Here is a 26,882-nt window from a genome sequence, read left to right as displayed (position 1 = left end):
GGTAGAGGAGGCAACTGAGGGAGATTCTCCATGGTTTTCCTATCAATAATGATTTGGATTCATTGCCTAATCATACTTGTCTTCTTTAAATGACTTGTTGGGAAGAATGGGGAATGGAACAATGGATCATTTAATTCTACTTAAATGACTTTTGCTAATTGCTAGGGCACTAGGAAAGTATACTACAATAATACTTTTGGGCAGGTTTCATATGGCCAAATGACATCAGACAACTCTGCTAATCATTTATACTAACCTTATAATCAATGAAAACTCATTAAGGGCTTTTAAAGTATGATTCATCTCATCTCAAAGAGACATCTGAAGGAGATGAGATGAATCACTCCTGGCTTCTGAAAGGCTGGGGGCTGGATGTGGAAAGAGATGGGTGGGAAGATCAGCGCTCTGAAAGTTCACAACCTGAATCAGTCTCACCTCATTTAGACTAAAAGCTTCTGTTTTGAGACCTCAGAAAGGTTTGTGCATCCCTGCTGTGGATCCCTCCTGTCTTTAGCTACATTAGGTATCATATCAGATTCTTACTCTATTTAAAAAACAAAATCATTTAAACATTTTGGAACACAGGGAGCAAGAAGTGTTTCCTAAACTTTGTCTTTTCATTGAATTAAAAAACAAACAACAACAATATAAAATAATATACTTAATCGCAATACGTTTTTCTTATTGATTCCTGTGGCTAGGAAAACATTTCCATAAGAGCACAGAAGATCACGAGTAATTCTGAGAAATGCCCTTCCTCTCACTTCCTATTTTGCTAATGTGCAATCTGCTTCACAGCAACACCTCAGCTTGGACAGAGCACCCAGTTCTCTCACAACAGGAATTAGATAGAGGAAAGATTTAGAGGGGACATTGGGAAGAAATTCTTCACTAGGAGGGTGGTGAGACACTGGAACATGTTGTTCAGGGAAGCTGTGGATGCCTCAACACTGGAAGTGTTCAAGGCCAGGTTGGATGGGGCTTGGAGCAACCTGGTCTGGTGAGACAGGGTTGGACTAGATGATCTTTAAAGGTCCCTTTCAAATCAAACCAGCCTGTGATTCTGTGGTCCTATGAAGAAGAGAAAACAACTCCAAAAGGAAAAAAGAAAGAACTGGATTTAATACTGGTGCACATCCAAGTCAAACTCAGCTTTGTTCAAAACCCCTGAAGCCAGTAAACACATAAACAGTTGGATCCTCATTTAAATCCTTCCACTTCCACTGTATAGGTGTTTGTAAAATTCATCTGCCTTTGGGTTCTACAAATGTTGATCACTGATCCTGTGGATAGCTACATGTGTAATAGTGAAATGAAACAGGAGACATTACTGTTATCACAAAGAAGAAAAGAGATAGGTGAAAGAGATACTCCATCAAAACTAGAAGCTGCATAAAAAGTGCTGGAATTATAAATAATCAAGGTTATTCACATATTTTCCCTGGATTATAAATAAACAAAACATTAAAATATTTGAAAGGGTAACGAAGCCATATAGAAAAAAAAAAATAAAATTTGCAGCCAGAACAATTCAAAAGCTTCCCAAATCTCAATCATAGCTATTTCAGCAAAAGATAACCAGTGACTATGTACATCTATTTTGCATGATTTGCTGCACCAGATACACATTTTAAATGCATCATATTCCAGTATGAAGTTCCATGGAACGCACACGTTCCAATCACTTCTCTGATAAAAAGTAGGCATGGAGGGTCCTCTGTGGTTAGTCGAGCAACAAGTACCTCTATGTGATAATAATAAAACCTCTGCTTAAGACACAGGGGATGAAGCTCACTCTGGCCATATCACTTTACAGTAACCAAAGAGGGAGCCTAAAAGACCAACTGCAGCTAGATAATGTCAGCTTTCTAATAGGAAGCAAAGTTAAATAAGCTCTCACCCATATGGGATGTTGCATTTTGCTACTATCTTACACAGAGAAGAAAATTTACTTTAAGCCAGAGAAAAGAATGATGATTTTCGAGGGCAAATCCAATACAAGTTTTAGAGTCCTAGCCGGGAACCTCCAAATAATGGGGAAACCAAAGCATTTAAACCATAACTTTGAAATGTAATTAAGAAGTGTGTGATTTGTGGTAGTTAACCAAAACAGTGTGTGCTAGAGACATAGGAAGCATCATTACTAATTGCTGGCTTCCTGGCCTTACCACAGTATGCCTGACTGCTGACAAAGTGACCTGCCAAACACAGAGTGAACTTGGTAAAGCCCCAAAATACATAGACTCAGAGAAGAAATATTAGGCTAGAAACAAATGAAATATGAATGGGAATGTGCACATAAGAACTAGAGGAAAGAACAAAGGTCAGAGAAATTATGTTTATTGACAGTATAGAACAATCCTAGCAATAAAATTAAAACCATTTCTGTTGAGCCTGGATGGAATGGCTGGACTCTGTTAAGACCTCAACAAAGGTATCTTGTCAGCAGAAGACCCTGTACTGTAACAGTGGGACGTTGGCAGCAAGACTACAGCAGGTGACATATGCCATTCTCTTGGCTATAAGCCAAACAGAAAAGCAGATCAGAGGGATTAAGATCTCTGTTTACTAAATGAAGAAAAACAAGCAATGAGCAACTGCAGTATTTAAAAAGACTTAGAGCCTGAAGAAAGAAATATTCAATGTAAAGGACCACCCCCTAATAACAGTGGTCTCTTAGGGGGCATAACTCATCTGTTCAAAAATTAGTCCACAGTTGCCAATCAAGAAAATGCCAAGAGATGTGTTAAGGGTTTGATGTCCCATGTCTTTTGTGTCACACAAATGAACCAGACCACTCAGCACGTGTCCTGGGGCTTGTGCGGATGTGGGTGAAATGAAGAGTGAATTAAATATGTAAGAGAATAAGTGTAAGTGGGCAACTTATTATTGAACTCCCTTCTTGTAGGATCTCTCATTGTATTTTGCCACAATCATCTTCTACAGGAGTAAATTAAACTGATTTGCTCCAGAACTCAGATTTTACTTAACTATTTCAGGCAATAAAACAAGATATTACCAAAAATAAAAAGTACTCATGCAACAACTTGCCCCACCAAGGACATTCCCTGCCACTGCGAGCCTGGCTGTGCCATGGGACATGCCAACTGACCATACTCTTGTGAGCAACCAGACATGGCAATGAGAAACCCAACCTGAGGTAGCTCCTGTCTTTCCACAGATCAGTCACTTCTACAACACTGAGTTACAAAAAATACAGCTCAGGGTTTTATTGTTGAAATTACTTAAGCTTACAGAGCCGATGCTCTCTTTTTTTCATCTGGAAGAGAGAACAGGATCATATTGATGAACCTACTGAGGAAACCATAAAACCTGGAGCAATCAAGTCCACTGCAGGCTTCTAATTAATCAAATTCCACTTGGAGGGAGGAAAGTAGCATGGATAATATAAATATCATTGAGTGACTTGTTTTGACAGGTACCACAGTTCTATCTAGTTTTATGTGAAGAAACAAACTAAAGTTAAATATAAACAGAGGAGTGGCAGGGAATATCTCCCCCTGCCCCTTTTCTCAAGCCTCTAGCTGTCAATTTTAGTTTTCCTGGAGAAGAGATATAGCACATATTTAAAAGCAGCACCCCCCAATTGGAAGTTTAATACACTTATTATAGCTGTGACTTACAATTACTGTTCATTATTGACAGCAGAGTCCTTTATTATTTCTTGCACACAAAAAATGAAATACATTACAAAATAAAAATGAAAATATGTTTCACAATAATTATACAATGTTACAAGGAGAGACTGATCTTCCTCTACAGACTTCTCTGTATTTTTCATCCCATGAATCAATTTCTGTGAAATTGTTAATGCCAAACAGAGGAAGTGTCACTTTATCTATCTCATCTCCTTCATGTTATACAGGTAGATTCAAATACCAATTTATTTGAGTGAGTTTTTATAACAATTCCTAGTCCTGACTTGTGTGACAGCTTATACCAGAGGGACTTACGTGAATAAAATTTGACTACATTTTGTTCTGTGGATGAAAAAGTTAGTCTAAAGTACAGTATGATTCATTAAACTTTAACTAATAATCATAACATACTTAAAAGCTGCCTACTTTCACTGCTGTCATTAATTCTTGTTTCAGACCCTGCTCCCAGATCACTTCAGAGGGCTCTTTTTGTAACCAACAGTTTGATAACAGCCTCAACTGGGAAAAAGGCCTAATCCCCCACTATCTAACTGAGCCTATCATTACCTAGTGTTTCTTTCTAACAGCCTCAGGTTAAAAACTTAGTTAAAAACTAGATGCTAAAAAGCATCTTCCTTATTGTTCTCACATTTTTTGCAGAAATATCTAGTAGTTTTGGTTATTTCCCAGTTGATGTCAGATAGAATAAAAATTATGTACATTGCCACCAGGTAAGAAGAATATTCACTGAATCCACCTTACACAAGGATAAAGTTAGAGTCCCCTTTACACTGTGTGTCATTATATACTCATGCCTCCAGCAGTTGTTAGACTTTTCCTTTGTCCTTGCCCACAGCTATTTTTTTATGTTACTATTTTCATTAAACTCTACATTCTGGCTGCCAGTGCATCACCTTCCATACTACTGAACCAAGAGAGATGCCAGATTTCAGAATAGGCTGTATTGAGGACCAGACTGGAAAGCACACACAACACTTCCATGGAGCACGGCCAGCATGCTCAAGAGAGATGACTGGATACAGATTGGCAGTTGTGATTATTCAGCAAAGAAAATTCTTTCCTTGTAAATGAGTACTTGATTGCACAGCAGCACAGACACATCTCTCTAAGGGACTGGACCCTTCCATAGCCTCAGAGAGGACTTGGAACTTTTCCTTATGGAGCCTGATTTTGGTCAGAGTTTGTAGTAAACAGTAACATTTTTCATTTTTCACCTGCCATGAACTGCATAAATTTTAAGCAGTGCAAATTCAAAATTTTAAAATAAATTTCAATACAATAGTTCAAATTTTAAACATTATTAATTTAATAAAAAGAAAAGATTAATTGACATTTAAAACACATCTTGCTGTGCAGCCCAGTGAAGGAAAATGCAGAGGTCTGATCTCACTGCTTGCTTGATGAGAGAGACAGAACAGAGATAATGATTAAACTGTGTCCAATACACCAGTGTAGATGTGCATTCATACTACCCCAAAGAGCTCTCTGAAGGAATAAAGGCTTGAAAGAATGGCAGGCAGATAAAACTTAATGGAGAAGAGCTTGAGGTAGCAGCTGCTGGCAGGTGATCCAGCAGGCAGTGATGGCAGGCTGACTTCCATGCCTTTGAGAATATCTTAGCAAGTTTGCAGACCCCATTTCAAAGTACAAAGTCCTATTTGTACCATTAGGAAGCATATGTAATTTTAAGAATTGACTGCCATGCTGCTACCTGCAGGTCTTTACCCCTGAGCTGGGATGTCCCAGAAAGCTCCCTGTCTAACACAGCTTTCTCTGAGCTCACTCTTCTGCTGGAGGCAGGGGAAGGCAGTATGTTGCATCTTTCCTTTGGACACAAGGGGTTCATCAGCATCATCTGAGACCCATGAAAGTCAGAAAAGTCCACAACATGGAAAAAAGACTTCTGGATATTTCAGGGATTTTTTTTTTTTTTTTTTGCTGAGTTACTCTGCTCTGGTCTTACAAGCAAATTTAAACTACAACACTGTTTCCAACTGCTTTTTCATTCTTTTGTGCTTTGAAATCAAACATTGCAGTCTAATCTATTGTTTTACAACAAGAAAGAAAGGAATGTGTTCTCAGGGCACTTAGTTTAAAAAAATTGTTTACATTTCCAGTCAGGGAGGAGATGATGGGAAATTGAGATGATGGTGCAAATGTTAACATACCTGCAAGGCAGAAAGAGTGTGTTTAGAAATCATCACACTATAGGTACAGTAGATAAAGCACGGGTTTTACATTATCATAGCAGTAAAACTGATCTTTCTGTATTCTTTAATAAAGTCTTGAAAACATATCTTGTTAAATTACACTGCTATTTGTAGAAATTTGTAAAAGAATCCTCTAACACACAAATGAAAACCATCCCTTCTTTCCATTCAGTTTTGCAGTTAGTTTTTCCCATTATGAATGTTTTGCCTGAATACATTTCTCCCTGAAGATACACTCCCTTCAGATGTAGTTGATAAGAAAAGAAACAGCAAGCTACAAAAATACACTTAGAGCCTCATTAGAAGTTGTGCTTGCTCTGTATTTTTACATTTATTCAAATGAATTAGGAATAAGTTTCCCAGAAAGGCAGACAATGAGCAATGGCCTAATTGCACAAAAGAATTCTCAAGAATGCTTTAAAATTTGTCTTGAAAAAAGAAGGCATTATACCTAATTACTCAAAATAAGATTATTTTTAAAGCATTAATGAGGATTCAAATTCACTGAAAATCATATTAAATCACACTATCATATTTACACTAGAATAAGTGCAAGAAAGAGAAAATTATTTCATTATTGGCATATACTGATACCCGAAAAATTATAGCAAGCAGTTCAGTTCTTTTAGGAAAAGCCACATGATACATTTTCATGTTAAAAACAGTCAAGTTGAGATTTTTAAAAAAGTGAAGCTTAGTCATGTAAATCAGATAAATCCAAGATCTGTCACTTAGGAAGAGGATAACTGCTTACAATTTGATTTTTAAAAATATATTTTGTCTTCTCCCATTTCCATGCCAGGTTTCAATATGGCTACACTGCAGCTGTGTTTGCATGTTGACTTCCTGTTCACTCAGGAAGTTTTTGTACATTTTTGGTGCACCCACAAGGACAAATATTCCTCAGATTCAGAAACATTAAAAATCAGAATTTTTTATGAGGGTGGACGTCATCTGGTTGGCTGCCTGTGTGACAGGACCATTTACATCTTGCATGGAATAATGTTAAACACAGCATAAGTGACTGTCTTCACTGAATGTGATCTGAATGGACTGTTAAAACTACCCCTCTCTTCTCATTCTATGTTTTTCTGCATTAGCAGCATGTTTTCTCAGAAATAGGGTTTTGGACTTTTCTTTATCACATCCTCATTTCATTCACTTGGGCAAAAATCAATCCAACTACACCTAACTACAGATGAATACAACATCCCTGGAAGTGTTCAAGGTGAGGCTGGATGAGGCTCTGATTGACCTAATCTGGTGAAAGACATCACTGACCATGGCAAGGGAGTTGGACTAGATGATCTTTGAAAATCCAAATCCAAACTGCTCAATTATTCCATGATTCTAAGCAGCCAGTTGTCCTAACTAGCAGGAAAAAAGCTGGGGGTGAGGGGAGTGTTTCAAGGTGCATTTTTAAGATTGTCATATGCTGATCTAAAGCCTCACTACTGCCAAAAGAAATAATTCTGCTTTGCCTTTGGCCACCCTTTCCCTTGTATCAACCCCAAAAATGTTCTAGTCAAATGAACTAGCAAGCTACAAATGGCGTGAGTTAGTCTGCATGACAGAGCAGGTAGATATTCACTAGAATCTACAGAGATGGCAGCAGTAAGAGCAGGCAGCTGAGGATGGTGTCAGCCTCCCCTTTGCTGGCAGCAGGGTTTTCTACAAGGTAATTTTTATTACAGAGCTGTGACTCCTATGGAGAGCAGTGCAATGTTAATCACTGCTGCTTCAGCAAACTCAGCCTGGGGGATGTGGTAAGAATGCAAGATGCAGGGACAGGAGCAAGTAGCTGGAGTGAGTCAGATAGAAATGGCTAGTTAGGCTAGCAATGCACCTGAAAAAAACTCAGTAAAAATCTGCCTTTAGAGCATGAGTTCTACTGGGAGGAAAGGAAACAATACAGTTTGTCTCCTAAGCTTAAGAGAGAGAAAGCGAAGTTAGCAGCCATAGGTTTGTAATGCTCCTGAGAACAAAGACAAACCTCACATTGCTACAGGGGGAGAAAACAGTGTAATGACAGTGCTTATTCACTGTGTCACAAATTTTTGCTCTGGCAGATACACTGGTACTATGAACCTTTCCTGATTAACGAATGAAATATCAAATGAATTAAATACATTTTTAATGTGTTTGGTTTCGGTTTTTTTTCCCTTTTACCTACTGCTCATGTTCTTAAATTTCGCTTGACCCTACTTAATTCCTGGTGCATCCCACATAAATTCAGACATGTAACTTTTAGACAAAGAAAGAAAAATAACATGCCCTGACTTCTCTGCAGTGCTGAGAGACAAGCAGGCAGTTACAGAAACCTGGAACGACTGCACCGGGAAGATCCAAATAATCTGCTATTCTTTTTACATTATATATGAAGGTGGATTCAATTGCTGAAATAGGGTGAACTTCCCCTGCACAAATTACACCAGTTTTTTCAGGCACAGGAACCAAATCTGTGCTGACAGTCGATCATAGTTTGTCTGTCATCAACAAATAGTACCTACACAACTTGCTGCACAAATTACTGTCATTACTAACAGGAGTACAGGTTATATCACCTCCTAATAATGTAAATGAAAAGCATTCAGTCCTGTAGGCATGTACACCAAGATCTCTTTTAATGCAGCTATTACTTTTTGATGAGATGTTATTTTTTTTAAGTCAGGGTACTGTGTAAATTTGTGCTTTCCCCAGCATTTTTTCCAAACAAGATTCATTCTTGAAACCTACAGACTTGACACAGGAGAAAACCATTCTAATTAATTAACAAATATCATTTGCTTTATACAACATTAGGTGATGTATCTTTAAGTGAGTACAGCTGGGTCACTGTGTTCTAAGTTGGATGGTACTTCTAGACAAATATTTCATAATTTGTCACCAATAAAATGGAGGCAGAAGGAGCAGTCTGTCACTCTGGGATCTGTTTAACAACCATAAACGTCAGGGAGAGACTCATCAGTTGCTTTTGTTCATCCTCCATCTGATGAGGGGAATTTAGCATTTATCTTCTTATCTCTGCTTCTTGAAATAGAAATACTTTCTTGAAAAGCTCCTTGACAATTTTGTTGAAGCTTGAAAATACAAAATGAAATCAAAGTTCATCTTGTAGCTTCTTTTCTATTTGCAATCAACCCATAAATAGTCTCTCATCCAGTTAATTCCTTTTTAAAAAACACAGAAAGAAATCAAGACACAAATTTCAAAGTAATTTTTGTTTTTTATGTAGGCGATTTACACAGCCCGGATATTAAAAGTACACAAGTATATAAATGATACAGAGAAGGAAAGATGGTGCTTACTGAACTGTCGTAATAATGTGAAGATACTCTGAAAATGGATTCATGAGTCATTGCACTTGGCTTTGACTCTTTTTGTCTCCCTGAAACTCTACTTTGGTCCCTTAGTTCAGTTTACCGATGATGCTTCCATGCGATATTCTAAGAAACAAAGTGAAACAAAAATGACTTATTTGTCAGTGAAGAGCAGCCTATACCCTCACAAAGTAAGGATAATCAGACACTTGTGATAAATTATACTCTATTATACTATATTTGTGCTAAGGGAATTGTACTCTAGTATACATGACTAGAATGATAATGTGAGCTGGTATTTGAAATTGGCATTCAGAAATGCAGATTTTTTTCAGCATGGGCCCAGATCAGGAAAGATTTTCTAAGTACTTGTGCTTAGCAGTGTTGAGACTCAGACTGTAACTCTTAAATAGGATTGTTTCAGTCTGAGTTACACTACAGATTTTCTCTGAATAAGGGTTTCCCTAATACTTTTTGATCAGGACTCTTCATGAGATACAGTGTAACACAAGACCCTGCTATTAGTCCCTGGAGGGGATCTATCTAGGAGGGGTATTAAAACAGCCTTTCTATCAGCTACTTCATTTAATAACAATCCCTGAACTTGCAAAGCCAGAGGTAGGGCATAGGTCTGAGGCTCTGGGAACAAGGTACACAGCATTCCTAATAAAAAGCCAAACCCTTGGGGAAAGAACGAATGTGCAAATCTCAGACCACTTCTAGGCCACCTCTTCGATATTTTAGGCAACTGTTTGGATAAAAAAAATCATTCTGGGGAGACCCACAAATGTAGAACCCAAAGCCTACAAGACCAATTTTAGGTGTAAAGAAACCGATTTTCACCTAGAATTGGACAGAAGTATTTTATATGAAGTCTAGACTTAGCATTAAAAGCTTTAGTGCAGTGCAATGCAAATGAGTCCTGACTAACCTCCAGATACAGAAACACGTTGTGGGAAAAGTCTTTAGTGAAGAACCAGCCACACATTTGACCAAAGTCTTCCTAAGGAGCACGATCCCGGCTTGAAGAACAGAAAAACTGAAAAGTCAGAAAAATCCAAGCTGGATGTCAATTAACAAATGCAGACCGAGAATGCAGCTTATCTGTTCTACTATTCACTAATATTTTCGCATAAGAAGTTTTATCCCTTCTAGTCATAACTAAAGTAAAACCAAGAAAAATAAAAAATACTAACTTATTGTTGAGGACAAGCATAGGAAATGTTTGTGTTTTTTGCCTGGAACACACCCTCCTTATTTCTGCAAGTGTGGGACTTGAACAAACCTATGCCTACTGTTTGTCTTTATGCTGCAATGAAATGAGAAAATTTTGTTGTGGTAAATGAATCTTTGGCCTTGAAGAAGCTCCATGGATCATTTCTTTCTTCTCAAACTGAGGCAGAACCAAATATAATTGCATTGTGGCTAATAAATGCCTGTGCAGCTCACCTGGATACCTCCCATGCTATAGATCAGTTGACCTGCCAGGTAATCTATCACATTACAATCCTCACTTGTCCTAAATCCAGTCCAAATCTTGCTTATCATAATACATCCATTAAATTTTGTTCCGCACCTTCCCTACGGGGCACACAGAGCAAAGTCACTCTTCAAAGATGTGCTACAAGGCAAGAAGATTGTTATCAGAGGCCCATAACCCCCCTCTAAGTCTTTGGTATTTCAGATAAATTATTTCAGATCACTCATTCTTTCCTTGTAGGATACGCTTTCCAAATCTCTGATGGTTTTTACTGCTTTCCCCTGGAGTCCTTCCAACTTCCCTTCATCTGGCCTACACTTTTCTTTAAGTGGAAAGCTCAAAGCTATACCTGTGAAGGATTAAAGGATTTGTCTTGTGTTTTATAAATCATACCTCAATTTATAAATCCCAATATAGTGTCTGAGTGTTTCATCACAGCGTGATGTGTAACAATAAGATGCTACAGCTAACAAAGTTCTAGATACTCTTCTACAGGATTCTTGTCCTGACAGTTTTCTGTTAAGTGCTATTTAGGAGATTATTTGATTATTTCTGCTTATAGCATCTTGTAGTTGTCCCTGCTGAACTAAATTGCACTTTGGGTTTTTTCAGACCACTTTCAGTAATAAACCCTCCCAGAACATGGTGTCACTTGAGAAAAATGTGAAAAAGATAAGCAAAAGAGGAGTGTGGCATCCTTTGGTAACTCTTCAAGTTTTTCTAGGTGCTTATTAAGAGATTTACTACTTGTTCCAGTATTCTTCTGGGGTTCTGAAAACAAATCGATGGCTTTATAGTCCCTTGGCTCCTCTTGTTCACTTCAAAGAAGATGAGTTTCCCACTATCCTTTCCAGTTTTTTACTTTACCTTCTCTGCACAGGTGTTCAAAACCGGCCGTTGTAAGCACTCAGATTTCATCAGTTTCAGTGGCCTGGGATAAAGACCATCAAGACTTGCAAGTGTGAAAATACCTAATCTCTTCAAGTGCTGACTGGCCTGCTCCTTCTTCCTTTGAAGCCAAGGTCTTGTCCCTCTATTGCTGGTTAAATCATGATAGCAACCTTATCACAGACAACCTTTCTCTGAAAACTGATGCCAGCAAACAAGGTAAGCACTTCTTATACCTTGCCTAGAAATCACTGATCATCTCAACAACTCTCTGTAACTGCAGAGAACATCTCAAAACTACAACTATTTTCTCTGCATTACAGAGGGCATGTAATTTGCTAGAACATATTTAAAAGTATTATTTTAAAAATAACTTTCAGAAATGTTGGCTATGACATTTGATAATCATTAGAATTTAGAAATTATGCACATCCAACCTACACACTATGGATGAGATTTACCACTTACACTGAGTTAATTTTTCAATTACAGGATATAAAATGTAAATGTGTCTACAGTAAACAACTATATTTGCTGTCATTTTATGTTTCCTCATAAACAACAAATGTGTAATGTATCTTTTATAATATCCTAAAGACTTTTTATGTCATTATATCCTTTTTTACATTTTGTTCAGCTCTAAGACCTTGCTTTGCAACTGTTTCTTCCTATCAAAGATAATGACTGGACAAAATTCTTCCCAAAGAATCCAAGAACAGGTCTATTTGTTTGTACAAATCACTACTCAAAATTCAGAAGCCAGTATCACAAGTAATGAACACAGAGCTTTGTGCTCTGGGAATACTTTGGATATACTAGCTAGTGTTTCTAGTTTCACGTGAGGTTCCTTCCACAGATATAATCTGCTTTTTTAAGCTTTCAGAGTTGCGTTTGTATCAGAAATGAGACACTAAAGACACAACTGTTAAGCTGTCTCCTTGACTTTCTCACATAAAGTCAGACAAAAATGTATCCGGGAAGAGGTCATAGGAATTTTTTTCATCTACCAAGCACACCAAATTCTTTGTGTTCTGAAATAGCTATCATCTTGCCATTGTCCCACGTGGCAAAATGAAAAAATGCTAAATGAGTCTCTGTAAACAAAGAAAAAGATGTTATACTCTCACAAATCACATGGCTTCACTGCTCACTCAAAAGACAAGTAGAAGAGCAGCTGTCTACAGATCAGACAGCACAGACCATTTGTTTCGCAGCAAATGGCAAAGGATGTTCTCCCACCTCAACTCCAAAGGAAAGGCTGCCATTTCTAGGAATAATAATATAAAATGTTAAGGAACAAAACAAAATAAAAACCTAAAGGAATTTTTCCAAAGTTGTTGGATAAATGATCTAAAACAACAGGTGGTAAGTTAAGGCTCAAATACTATAGGGAAATTTATTTTTGCGAAGTGTTGAGATCTGGTTGCCACTTTTTAGCTAAGTCACCTAAAAGGAACCCAAGCAGCATTTTTTCTTTTGCTATCGTTAAGTCTAACTACAGTTTTATCAAAACTTTGCAATACTGAAAGCAAAATGAGGATGACAGACCTGCAGAAAGCACTAGGATATAGTACTGGAAATAGATGAATGACAATTAATCACTGTGGTGTCTGGCCCCTAAGCCAGCTCTTCCCTTCAGATCTTCAGGGGAGCTTTAATTCTGTTAATTCTTTTTTTTTATGATTTTTTTTTTTTTATACAAGTGGAAAGAAAAGTATCATATTGACAATCTAGAAATGATTTTAATTAGGCTGTAGACAGATATTTCATTTACTGTATCACTTGAATCTTTAAAGCTTCAGCCAGCCTTGTTACTCTACCATTAGAATCTCTAATGCCTTTCTTGGAAGATGTAAAATACTGTCTGTGTGTGCGTAGGATAACAGGAAAAAAAAAAAAAATGAGACAAGAACACAAGAAAAATTAATAGCTACAGCTCCCCAAGCCATAAAAATTTAATTAAATACAATTTATTCTTCTAAAGGTGCTTTTCATGGCACTGCAATATTTCACTGATGTGTATTGTCTTCCAGACAGCAGATTTCTTGAGAAAGATCTGGACATCTAAAAAACTACCAAGAAGACAGAACTTGCTATGTAGATAATTAACTGAACAATAAAGAACAAAATCATTGCTCTGTAATTTCACCTGGTTAATTTGCACATTTGGCTTTCTATTCAAAAAAGGATGGAGCTCTGGAAAGAAGGAAACAAAAATTTTCAGACTACTCAGTTGCAAGTCACAGATGTTGTGTCAGAGAAAGTATTCCAGGCAGGACACTAAAGCCTTAATGTATTTTCTAGTGCATCAGGATGTCACATAAAGCTCACAGCAACTACTGTCATGTAATTGTTTATTTATTAAAGTGGTGAAAGATCAAGCATAAACATTCTCTAAAACTAACCTCAGGAATTTAAACCAAAGAACATATAGGTAGTGAAAAAAGGCCAAGAAAACTGTCACTTTCTAGACAATTCTCACTTTCACTAACAGAAAAAAGATATTGGCCTCCTGCCTACAGAAGGACTTCTTTCCACACCCAGCCCAGTAGTTTAGTAAATGACACCATTCTCTTTCCTCATCTTCTGATTTATTGTGTATCTGGAAATACTGATGAGAATTAACACTCTGCTGCACTGTCTGCATCTCCTCCCTTTCTTACATTGGCCTGATGAAAACTGCAAAGGCAAATATAATGAAAGAGAACTTCTGTAACTCCCCTTTTAACTCTCACACAGCACTCTAGACTGGGGAGGGAAATGATGAAATTATTCCCTGACCCAGAAATCTCTAATTTAAAGGAAAAAAAAGGGGTACAAAGGCATGCTATAATTACAAAACTATGAGACCTACTGTAATTATATTCTATTTGATCAGGAGAAAAATTTCGAGCTGAAAAAGAAGTTGACCAAGATTCACTGGGAATGTGTGTAACATGTCTTAGACAGAAAAAAAGCACTTAATGGTGGAGAAAGATCTTGGGATTTTCAAAAATGACACAGAAAAAAAGGGGGTGGTGTGAAATAGCATCCCAAAGCACAGACACCACACTTTTCCATATAAGCCCAAGACAAAAGATTTTGCATGAAACTTTTCAGCAGTGCCCCAGAGATCAGAACGAAGCTGGAAAATCCATTTGGTAAGCAACCTCCTTTGAAGCATTTCCACAAGGACAGGATAAATCAAACACGGAATTTTTAAAATGAGCTGCTTCATTCTCACCCAGGAGGAAGCTGTATGAGCCAAATTTGGAGCTGCATCTCTTACTTATCCAAAAGCTAAGCACAGAAATTAAAAGCCCTTCCTCTCTGTGCAGGTAAGAGAAGTGGACAAGGAAAAGAAAATGCAACATCTTCCTCCCCTCAAATTTCCAGTGTGTAGTTACAGAGTTAAACCTGCCAAGATGATAAGAACAGTATCAGGAGGAATCTAGTAAGTTGTGCTAACTGCTCTTGATTCTCAGCAAAAGCCCCAAAAGTAAAACCTTAGGACAGAGAATGATAAAAACAAAGTCACACTGCTACACCATACCATCCTCCAGTCAGACCTGATAAAACTATCTAGGCAAATGGATAATACAAAATTTCCATCTAACTCAGAAAGGACAAGTGCAGAAGATTTTATCATTTGAAATGTCAATGGCCTACTTAGCTCCAAAGATGGCTGAATTTGGTCTGACGTGACAACCATTTGATACCATCACCTTCTGCCATTTCACTGCAATTGTAACAAACAAGATGACAGATTTACCTTCTTTCCCCACTGAGGACAAAAGGAAGCTAGCCAAAGCTTATCTTTCTTGAAATGAAATGTTAAGCTTTTTGGCATCCAAGCCTATCTGCACATCTTTCTGCTCTATTGCAGCCACAGTTCATTAAGATGAATCGTGTTCTGCTGAAGCTGCCTCATCAGTAAGTATTGCTGAAGCAATTTAGTAATGATCTTAATGCACAGTGTTGGATTCTTATAGCTATCTCAATTGGCTATTAAAATACAGAACTGCACTTTGAAATTGCTACTGCACCACTTCAGAAATAGTTAGCATGATGGAGTTACAGAAAGTACTGTTCATTTCACTCTTCATGAATGATTTCTGGAAACTGATACTTAAAATCTACTATGAGATTAGATATTCATTTTGCATATTAACCCAGGATTCTTAGAACTGCTTGGAGAGTTCTTAAGAACTAAACGGTTTTGAGGGAAAAACAACACAAACAAAATATATGTATATGAAATTGCTGCATAATCTTCCAAGTAATTTTGTTTATACCTTTACTGCTAATGGAAAACTACAGCAAAACATAAAACAGGGAAGTCAGAATTGTCGTGAAAAGACAAGACCATACAAGTGATATCCTGCAGCTCTAGCATGGTGCATGGCTTTTGAATTCCATTTGCAATTATCCATATTGATATGAGAAATCATTATTTAATTGATTGACTACTTAGATGCAAGGAGAAATTTGGTCTGACATGACAACAATTTGATATGACTATCTCCTTGCCATACAACAAAAACCATGCCATATGTTCTTTCTTTCTCCACTGATGACTAAAAGAGGGTAGCTAAAGCCTAAATTACTAGAACTGAAGTGCCAGTCTAACAGCAATCATGATTATAATGTGAGATTACAACAAACAAGCACTACTTTTCTTTAGGAATGGAAGAAGCCACTCTACAGAATGGATGTTTTTTTAAGAAATATTTCATATGTGGTAATTTATACAAGTGAGTTGGCAAGTCTGTAGTGACCAAAGGCATACAATACATTTAATATTTTATTTGTGCCATAAAGCAGAACATGATAATAGCATCTGCATGCAGATATCATCACTTAAATTAGAGAACAAGATCCTCAGTCTATGAAATATGAAGGTGCAGACATAATCTACCACTTTTCTTCATCAGGCATTGACAACACTAATATGCCAAAATATTATTGAAAAACAGCAAAGGCTTTTATAGCACAATCACAGAGCTTTCTAATTTTATGAGTTTCAAGAGAATACAGTTTTCATGGGATAAACTGCAGATACTCAAATATTCTTACATTAGACAATCCTAGCCTGCAGGGAAGTCACGCCTTTTAGTGATGTTAACTTATAAAGGATGGGTTTGAATCACTGTTTTAAAATTGGAAAATTATGTATTAGCACTTGACAGAGCACTTGTTTCTAATTGGATAAAATGTGAGTCCCTTCAAGCAAAGACATTTCATATAAAAAGGTATTTTAGTTTCAGCTGTGGTGGTTTTCTATTTATACCTGTAGTAAGTGATAATGTATTACAGTGACATGAAGTAAAGCATTTAAATTAGAATTAAGAGCCTAAATAGTCTGTTATATCTAGGTTTGGGAAAGCTTGTCTGCTTCCTCATTTTTCTACAGCTTTCTTTTTTAAGTTGCCCCATTTCGCTCTGTTTTAGATCAGTATTCACAAAGAAGCTCACAGCACAGAAGGAGGATAACACTGAAAAACAAGTAAATTCACAGCTGATGAGATCATAAGGCTGAAATTCTTAAAAGATCCTAATAAAAGCTTTAAGAATCTGTTCAAACATTAAAAAATAACTTTGCTGAAAACACTTTGAAACTATAAAAAATATTTCCTAGCATAAAACATGTTTTGAAGTTTTCAAGTAATCATAAATTAAGCAAACATCAACCTAACTTGCCATAAAATCCCCTTTCTCCAAATGCCAAAGTTTGCTATATAGGATTTAGTGTCCCCTAGAGAAAACAGGCCAGTATACTACTAGAAGGTATAGCTATATTAATAAAAAATATATATTATCATGAGTCTGAAACAAACAGCAAGATCTGAAAGCTCTCACTGTTCTTGAATTGGGAAAGAAATAATTTGGATTTTTTGTTTGCAAAAGCTTTCTCTTTCATTTTAAGTGCTGTAGCTATTACCTGAAATAAAAAGGTAACTTTTGACTTTGCTTTAGTACATAAAAACTTAGTAAGATTTCTCCCTTCATTATTGGGAGCAGCACTTGTAAAATCTAAAAAACCCTCTATTCTACTGTTCTGAACTGAACATGTTTTTAGGAGACATTTTAAGATACACATAATTCTACTGTATTTTTTGGACTGTTTCAGTTATCACTGCAAACTGAGATGCTATCTATGCAACAGAACACAAGATTTTTCCAGTAATGCCATCAAATCATACTAAAATATATCAGCTTCTATGAAACATAAGTATGAACTTCTATGCAACTATAGCCAGTAATGGAATACAGAACATTTCAGTAACAATTAAAAGATAAATCTACCAAAAAATCATACCTTATACTGAAAATCTCTGCATCTTCTCAAGAAACTTCCATAACTAATCAATGAGCTAAAAAAATATGCTACTTAAAATATACTGGTTCTTGGTTTAGATTAGTAAGAAAGCTTCATTACTACACAGTGACTTTATTCAGTTTCATCAAGAATAAAACAAATAGTTATGTGAAAAGGGAATCTACCACGTGCTGCATATTCGCTTCAGGCCAGCACAGAAAACAATGGAATGGAAACTCTGGAACTGGTTATGCTCAATCGCTTCATGTAACATTTAGATGGATATACATAGTCTTTTTTAAAAAACAATGTCTATTATGCTCTTTGTATTTATCCCATCTTACTTCTGAGTATTTTATTGAGATGCCCAGCTTAGGAGCTCAGTCTTTGCTAATCAAGAAGAAAATTAAGATAAGGAGGATAGCCCCAGAGACAGAGAGAGGGAGAACTGGGCTGAACAGTACTTAACAGAGGCATTATCTTCTAGTTTAAAGCCCCAAAACACAGTAACATTCCAAATGGATTAAATGAAAACTTTTTATATGCGCCTAATTCTTAGAGCAGGAAAGAACAGAGGGGTAGGTTCCACCAAATACCTTTGGTTAAGTGCCCAAAGCTGGCTGGGGTGAACCTGATCAATATGTATCATTGGCTGAATTCACCAGGAATGTGAAAAAAAGCATGATTAAACACAGCAGACATAGCTATGGATCTGTCCAGAGCCTTTCCCTCTAAACACAGTGAACAAAAGGGCAGCTCTATCCCCCACTGCAGGATTCCTATGCATTTCACACACTCTAAGGATAGTTGCTATTGAATCATCATGAAGGGCAAGGGAAATGAATCCTTTTTTTTCTGATTTTATACTCAAGCCACCAGAATATCCAGATGGCAGAATCAGCTCTTCCTTTTTTAGTATTTTTAAATGTGCTATTTCTCCTCACAAGTTTCCTGGTACTCAGATGTTCTGCTTCACATGTCCTAAACTTCATTTGTGCAGCTATATTGTCTTTTAAGATGTAACATTTCCTATAGAATTGAGGTAATAAGTTTATTATGTGATCCAACACTGCTGTAGTTCCTGGAATAATAATTTTCTGCATTTTTCTTCTTCTGGTATATAATACCAGAGCTTAAGTTATCAGTTAGGTATTGGTAGATTACACAACCACTGTGTTTTTTACTACCTGAAATACTCTACAAAGGTAGAAACCCATTTTTCTGGCTGATTCTTTAAAAGTAGTTAAAAATAAAATTTAACTTCCATAACTAATCTGACATAAACCATACTACTCAATACTTCTGGTTTTAGTAAAAAGTAGATTTTCAGTGTGATATGACAGCATGAAAATCCCAGAGGCCAGCAGAATTCCTTTGGCTTAAGGTCAAATGCTCTCAAATGGGTTTGAGCACTGTAATCTCTGAACAGTGACTGAAGTTCATCATTCACTGCTTATACACAGTTCTTTTCAGGGTCTTACAGGAAGCTATTACACAAGTTTTACTACAAAGCCAGATACCCCCCTTAAATTGCTTTGTTCTCAATGTCTACATGTTTGTATCCTGGGAACAAATACTGAAGTGTACACAATCCATTCTCATTACCTTTAGTCCTGTTACGTTTCAAGCCATAGCAAGAAAAGCATATTACTTAAGGACAGGATTTTCAGTAGTGTCTAAATCTCACTGATTTGCCATAACAAAGCTCCATTGTGTATCCTTCCTCTGTTACAGCCTGCGGCTACTGCAGGATGCTGGCTGCTGAAACCTGTGGTGTCCCGAGAGTGACTGAAATAAACCACCTACTGTTTACTACTAAATGCTATGCAAAGCCACACAGTGAATCACTGCACCTCTGCATCTGACTGAAGAGACAAACAAGAGGCATGCAAAAGACAATCTCCTGTGAGCGCGTGAAAGAGGAAGATCCTGCAATGATCACAGTCAGCAATTACCTTCAAGACACAGAATATAGACAATTAGTATTATCAATCAATCCAGTGTGGCAAACTGATGACTGCACAGTTTTAAGTACCTACACAGCTGCAGTTCTGTTCGAAACCTTGATTTGCTGTTACACAACTCATTTTTTGTATTTTTTTACCTCTTTTCCCAAAAAAACAAGAGGAAGGGTTACATGGCCTTTTAACACAGAATCACAGAGTGTTAGGGGTTGGAAGGGACCTCTGGAGATCATTGAGTCCAACCTCCCTGCCAGAGAAGGACCAAATCTAAGACAGGTCACTCAGAAATGCATCCAGATGGGTCTTGAAAGTCTCCAGAGAAGGACACTCCACAACCTCTCTGGGCATCCTGTTCCAGTGCTCTGTAACCCTCACAATAAAGTTCTTCCTCATGATGAGGTTGAACTTCCTTGAATCCACTGCCCCTCATTCTATCACAGGGCACAATTGAAAAGAGGTTGTCCCTTCCTTTTTGATGCCCAGCCCTCACATATGTATACACTTTAATTAGATGCCCTCTCTGTCTGCTCTCCTGACTAAGCAGCCCTGGGTCTCTCACCATCTCCTCGTAAGCCAGGTGTTCCAGTCCCTTAATCTTCCTGTAGCCTCCATTGGACTCTCAAGTAAATCCCTGTCCTTCTTGAACTGGTGAGCCCAGAACTGGATGCTCAACAGATAAAATGCTAGGACAGCTTTTTTGTAAAGCAGCAGGACCAACTGCATGGGGATGAGCATTTAAAGGCACCACTGCAGCACCCTACCATGGCCCTTCCCCTGCTTTTTGCTCAAAGCCATTGCTACACAAGGCAAATTTAACTTTATATGGTGGTTGCTAGCTAGAAATATTAACATCCACTTAAGAAAACTAACCTGTATAAATCTATAGCTTGTAAAAGCCCTCCTCCTGAATACTCAGATGAAATTAACTGCATATGTATATTAGAAGCCTTGCAAATTTTCTTCTTTATCACCTTCATGTGCTGAAAGATATTCTCTACTGCATATACACAGGATGGTATTATGGATGCCAAGACTTGCTTTCATCTGTTAAATTCTCCACACAGTGAGGAATGAACTCAGTATATACTGAGTTATACACTGATAGAGGCAGACAAGAAAAGAAGCAACTGAAATGGTGTTTGCTCCTCCAAGTTTTGTACGGAACAGTCTTCTTGTTTAAAAAATGGATTCTTATGCACTTTGTGAGTAGGAAGGAAGGAAAGGTGTGGGAACTACCATGCTGGTTTTCAGGTCCTGCCCTGGACACCAGAACATCCCTATTTCACTCTGAGAAGAAACATTGTGTCTATAAACAACAAGTTGTTCTTGCACTGCACAGTAAAGGTGTGAAAGAGCAGATAAATCACTTGAAATACGAGTAGATAAACATCACACAAGTGACTAGCACTGAAACCTACTGCCAGGATTGGCAGATCTTACTCTCAACTTCTGCCATGAGTTTGATGCCTCTCCACAGATAGCTTATTTATCATGGAAGATTTTGAAAAATTCAAACGAAAAGCATTACAGATATTAAAATTTGTATTGACAAGATTTCCAACCAATCTATAGCCTATTTTATTTGTTCTTCTTTTTGCCTCTATGGAAAACAGAAAGCATACAATGGTATGGTACCTTATTGCCTAAACCATACAGATAAAAGACCTGGCTCTTGCCAAGAACTAGCCCATCAACATTTTTTCATCCAAATTTCCAGTTAAATTATTTACATAATATTGAAGTGAAAATTTTAAAAAGCTATTCAGCTTAACAATAAAATTCACAATTTATAGCACTTATCTGCAGTAAATTTCAGGTAAGAACATGCATATGGAATTATGTTTGTAGCATTAAGCAGCACTGTTTTGGTATTCACTCTCTTTTATGAAAATAAATGTAAAGATAAATAGTTTCAGGCGCACAATCAAAACAAACATGATGAAGAAACATTATGACTGCCTTGCTTGTCTATTTGCACAATGCAGCAAAAATTTGGTCATGGTGAATAATTTTTACTGTTTCATCAAAACCTGAAAAGAGATGTTAATTTTAGTTTCTTTAGCCTTAGGTTACTCAAAATTACTATCGTATCACACACTTAGTTGAATTCCAAAGCTTTAAAAACACTGCTGCTTGCACTAGTATTCTGAGTTCATACACGTACAAAATCTCATTAGAGATGCTTTTCTATTAGAAAGTCAATTTAGCATTGTAATTGAGCACAAGAATTCAGACTTTTGAGGGCTTACCCTCAGATGCATGTTTAAATATATCTTACTCTTCACCAAGAGTAGGGGATGATGAATACACTACTGTGTCAAATAACCATGCATAGAAGAGATATATTGAAATATGGAAAACAGTCCATTATCCTGGCTTACTTTGAATGGATAATCTCAACAATTCCACAATTAGAAACAAATACAATCCATAACTGGCACAGAAAACTGTCTAGAAGCATCCTGTAAGATTTGCATGAGATGAGATGGAAGGGAAACCACTGAAAAAGCTACAGGTTATTCCCTGCAGATGAAACAAGCAAAACAATCTCATGTGCATGGCATATATTAAGAGATACGCAAATTTCTTCATTTCATTTATATACCATTAATTAAAGACTTCCTTATGAAATAGTTATTATGGATCCAAGCATCTACTGCTGTGCATTCTAGTCACACCTACTGTGAAAATTTTTATTTTCTTCGCCCAGAAATTATCTATGAAGAAAAACAGAGTACCCAAGGGGAAATTACAGGCAGGAAAAACAAAATGTAAAAATTAATAAAAATTATATTTCAGCAAAACCAAAAACCTTTTCCAAAAGGAAAGGTGATATGTAATATTCACAATTTGTGCTAATGCTTCTAGAAAGGAATTTGGTCTTTTTTTCTGTAATCAGAAGATTCTGCTGGAAGTGATAAAGCTAATTTAGACTAGTGAAGGTTTCATACTAGACTTCCAAGCTATTTTGTTGAAGGATAAAATAAAGTTCTGCTATGTATCTGGGTAAGTTGGTATTTTTGTCTTCTTGTTCCAACAGTAACTGTAGAAGAAACCATCAAAATGAAAGTAGAAAGTAAAAGCTGGATAATCATAAAGCCTTCTGAAAAAAAAAGAGAATTCAGAAACTCTATCTTCAACAGCACCTTAAATGAAAGTCAAAGGTCTCAGTAAAGGAACTTTAGAGGAAGCACAGGTGCTGCCACTGTATAGCCTAGTATCTCTGCATCTTGCATTTCTTTGGGAGGTAACGAGCCATCTCTACACATCAAACGAAACAAACCACAACTCCTTGAGTTCTTTCATATTTCAGGAAGAGACATGCAACTATGAATTCAAGTTCTACCAGCCTAGGTTCAATCCATTTCAGTATTTGACAGGTCAAACAGCTAACAAATCAACAAAGTCAGGTGCCATTTGGGCTACAAGAGAGGTTAAGCATCAAGTTAAAAACAGATGGCTTTCCATTTTGGTATTTACCTTTAGGTCCTTTGAACAACTTGATCTCTACCACGGTCTCCAGAATAGGTCGCCTTCGACGAACATACAGTCGTACTATGGAACCAGCCTCTTTTAAGGCCTCCACTGCTTTGCTGTGTGAGACTTCTGACACGTCCACCTCATTTACTCGCAAGATGCAATCGTTGACCCTACAAGAAGAACAAAGACCCATAGATACTAAATGCTTCAGCATTATTTTTGGATCAAACAGTTTTGCCAGTAGTGTTTTGAAATGAAGAGCATTTTGAAGAACTTCATTGGGAAGTCTGCCAGATGACAGGCTTAATGCAATATGCTTCATCAGCAATTAGACAGAAACAACACTTAATCCCTCCAAAAGACATGCTTGGCTCAATCTGAAGCCTACCTAACCACCCACACCTACCACCCTCCTTCATGCATTAGGGTTGGATCCTCTAGAGTGATAGAAATGAGTAATAAACAACTTGTCAGTCTTTACAGACTTAATTAAACCTCTTTTTACTAAACAATATAATTGTTACAACATTCATGCTGCTTGCTTTTACCACTGCTGTTTCTCTTAAGGAAATCAGTTGATTAATTTACTGCAGAGAGACCAGTAGTTGTTAAAATACTTCCTTAAATCTTTCACATTTCTTCATTAGAGCCAAAGAATTCTATGTTGTCCTAGCAAAAACAGTCCTACAAAAAGCAGACAATTTAAGATAGCATGTTTCATGATAAGTAATTTGAGTAAATTTTATTCTTTACATTTTCACCACTGACTGTAGGCTCCAAGATCTGCCGTGTGGTAATGGCATCAATTTTTCTTAGAAAACTAATAAAATTACCTCATATTCATACTTTGGCCACTTTCTACATTATCTGAGGATGAACTAATATATTCACCCTCAAAATGTGCTGGTAAGATGGAATAGTATTCTCCTTATCTGACAGATTTGTCCAAGTTGGAAAGGAAATCTACACCCTGAGAGCACTAAAACCCAGCTCCAAAGCAGCAGGCCTATGATTCAGCTACCAGGCTATCCTTTCTTTGTAAATGAGGGTGAGAAGAGCAAATTACAAAGAACTTTGATGAACAGAGACCCCGTTGTTCTTACGTGAAGTACATTTATTATGAGATGTTCCTAAGTATTTTGGGTACAGAAGTAAAAGGCATATGTAAATGAATGTGTTCTTCTGCATGCCTGAAAGAACAATCAGTGAAGAAAATATGGATTGCTAAAAATATTGCCATTTCTGTTACATTTCTATAAAGATCAACCATTGAATGTTTCTCTATACAGCAAAAGAACACTTGAGCTGGGTATTCCTCAGGACTCTCAGCACATGAAGGGAGAATGAAGCTTTATCAGAAGTTCATCTGAACTCGGAGAACATAGGATGGATTTTTGTTATGTTCTTGTGCTGCTGTTTTCATTTAGAACAGAACAACAAAAACACCACAACTATTTGAAACAAAGGCTTTCTGTTTTATCAGCCTTTTGGGAGAACATTTAGAGGGGAAAATGTTGATAGCAGCCTTTACATGACAACTGGTAAAACTTGGGAAGCACACAAAATCGATACTTCCCCTCTTAGGGCAGCAAGGAGGGCTCACAATAAGCTTATTACACTTGACTTCAGAAGATTTCAGCCTCTTGAGGGATCTGCTCAAGAGAGTGTCTTGGGATAACATCCTGGAGGGTAGAGGAGCCCATGAAAGCTGGCTGATATTTAAGGACAACCTTCTCCAGGCCCAAGAGTGTTGCATCCCAACTAAGAGGAAGTCAAGTAGAAACTCCAAGATGCCGGCATGGATGAGTAAGCAGCTCCTAGAAAAGCTCAAACTGAAGAAGGAAACATACAGGAGGTGGAAGCTAGGGCAGGTATCCTGGGAGGATACAGAGAGGTTGTCCAAGCAGCTAGGGATCAGGTTAGGAAAGTCAAATCCCTGCTAGAATTAAATCTCAACAGGGATGTTAAGAACAATAAGAAAAGTTTCTTTAGGTATGATGGGGAGAAAAGGACATCCAAGGAGGGTTTAGGCCCTCTCCTGAAGGAAATTGGTGAGGTAGAAACACAGGATATTGAGAAGGCTGAGGTCCTCAATTACTTTGTTGCTTCAGTCTTCTCTGGCAAGTGCTCCAACCTCAACACAAAGGCCACAGAAGGTGAAAGCAGAGACTGGGAGAATGAATTACCCCCGCCGTAGGTGTAGAGCAGGTTCGTGACCAACTAAAGATCCTGAAGGTGCATAAATCTATGGGACCTGATGGGATTCACCCACAGGTCCTGAGGGAGCTGGTGGATGCAATTCCTAAGCCTCTGTCCATCATATTTGAGAGGTCATGGCAGTCTGGTGAGGTTCCTGCTGATTGGAACAAAGGGAACATAGCCCCTGTTCTTAAAAAGAGGAAAAAGGAAGACCCAGGGAACTACAGGGCAGTCAGTCTCACCTCTGTGCCTGGAAAGGTCATGGAGCAGATCCTCCTGGAAAGTCTGCTAAGGCACATGGAAAATAAAGAGGTGACTGGTGACAGCCAACATGGCTTCACTAAGGGTAAGTCATGCCTGACCAATCTGGTGGCCTTCTACAACAAGGCTACAGGGATGGTGGATGGTGGCAGAGCAACTGATGTCATCTACCGGGATTTGTGCAAGGTGTTTGACACTGTCCCATGTGACATCCTGGTCTGCAAACCGACAAGGCATGGATTTGACAGATGGACCACTTGGTGGATAAGAGATTGGCTGGATGGCCACACCCAGAGAGTTGTGGTCAATGGCTCAATGCCCAAATGGAGGCAGGTGATGAGTGGTGTCCCTCAGGGGTCAGTATTGGGAGCAGTGCTGTTTAACATCTTTGTTAAGATGTTAAGATGTCCATGTTAGACATGGACAGTGAGATTGAGTGCCTCCTCAGCAAGTTTGCTGATGATACCAAGTTGTGTGGTGTGGTTGACACCCAAGAAGGAAGGGATGCCATCCAGAGGGACCCTGACAGGCTGGAGAGGTGGGCCAGTGCCAACCTCAGGAAGTTCAAAAAGGCTAAGCGCAAGGTCCTGCACCTGGGTCAGCACAACCCCAGGCACAAATCCAGGCTGGGGGGAGAATGGCTGGAGAGCAGTCCTGAGGAGAAGGACTTGGGGGTGGTAGTTGATGAGAAGCTGGACATGAGCCACCAGTGAGTGCTGGAGCCCAGAGAGCAGCTGCATCCTGGGCTGCATCAACAGAAGTGTGGCCAGCAGGGCCGGGGAGGTGATTCTGCCCCTCTGCTCTGCTCTGCTCTGCTCTGGTCAGACCCCACTTGGAATACTCTGTACAGTTCTGGGGCCCTCAGCATATGAAGGATACAGACCTGTTGGAAAAGCAGGAAAGCTGGGGAGGGGCTTTTCATCAGAGAAGATAGTTATAGGACAAGGGGTAATGGTTTTAAACTGAGAGAGGGGAGATTTAGGTTAGATATTAGGAAGAAATTCTTCACTGTAAGAGTGGTGAGGAACTGGAATGGGTTGCCCAGGGAGGATGTTGATGTCCCATCCCTGGAGTTTTTTAAGACCAGGTTGGACAAGGTTTT

The 26,882-nt window shown here is 38.0% G+C and overlaps 1 protein-coding gene across 19 annotated transcripts in view; it reads right to left on the bottom strand.

Annotated features, from left to right (window-relative positions):
* The window catches only part of DLG2 (discs large MAGUK scaffold protein 2), a 1,033,121-nt gene that overhangs the window by 296,633 nt on the left and 709,606 nt on the right, over positions 1 to 26,882 (bottom strand). For all 19 annotated transcript variants that reach the window (XM_051620514.1, XM_051620368.1, XM_051620405.1 and 16 more), the window contains one exon: positions 23,321 to 23,490. In XM_051620514.1, coding sequence (XP_051476474.1) covers positions 23,321 to 23,490 — 170 coding nt within the window. The remainder of the gene's footprint in view (positions 1 to 23,320; positions 23,491 to 26,882) is intronic.

The sequence above is a fragment of the Apus apus genome, chromosome 1 (genome assembly GCF_020740795.1).
Source record: "Apus apus isolate bApuApu2 chromosome 1, bApuApu2.pri.cur, whole genome shotgun sequence".
Taxonomy (NCBI): Eukaryota; Metazoa; Chordata; class Aves; order Apodiformes; family Apodidae; genus Apus; species Apus apus.
Note: the sequence above shows the minus strand (reverse complement) of the source record. Positions and strands in the feature narration are given on the sequence as shown.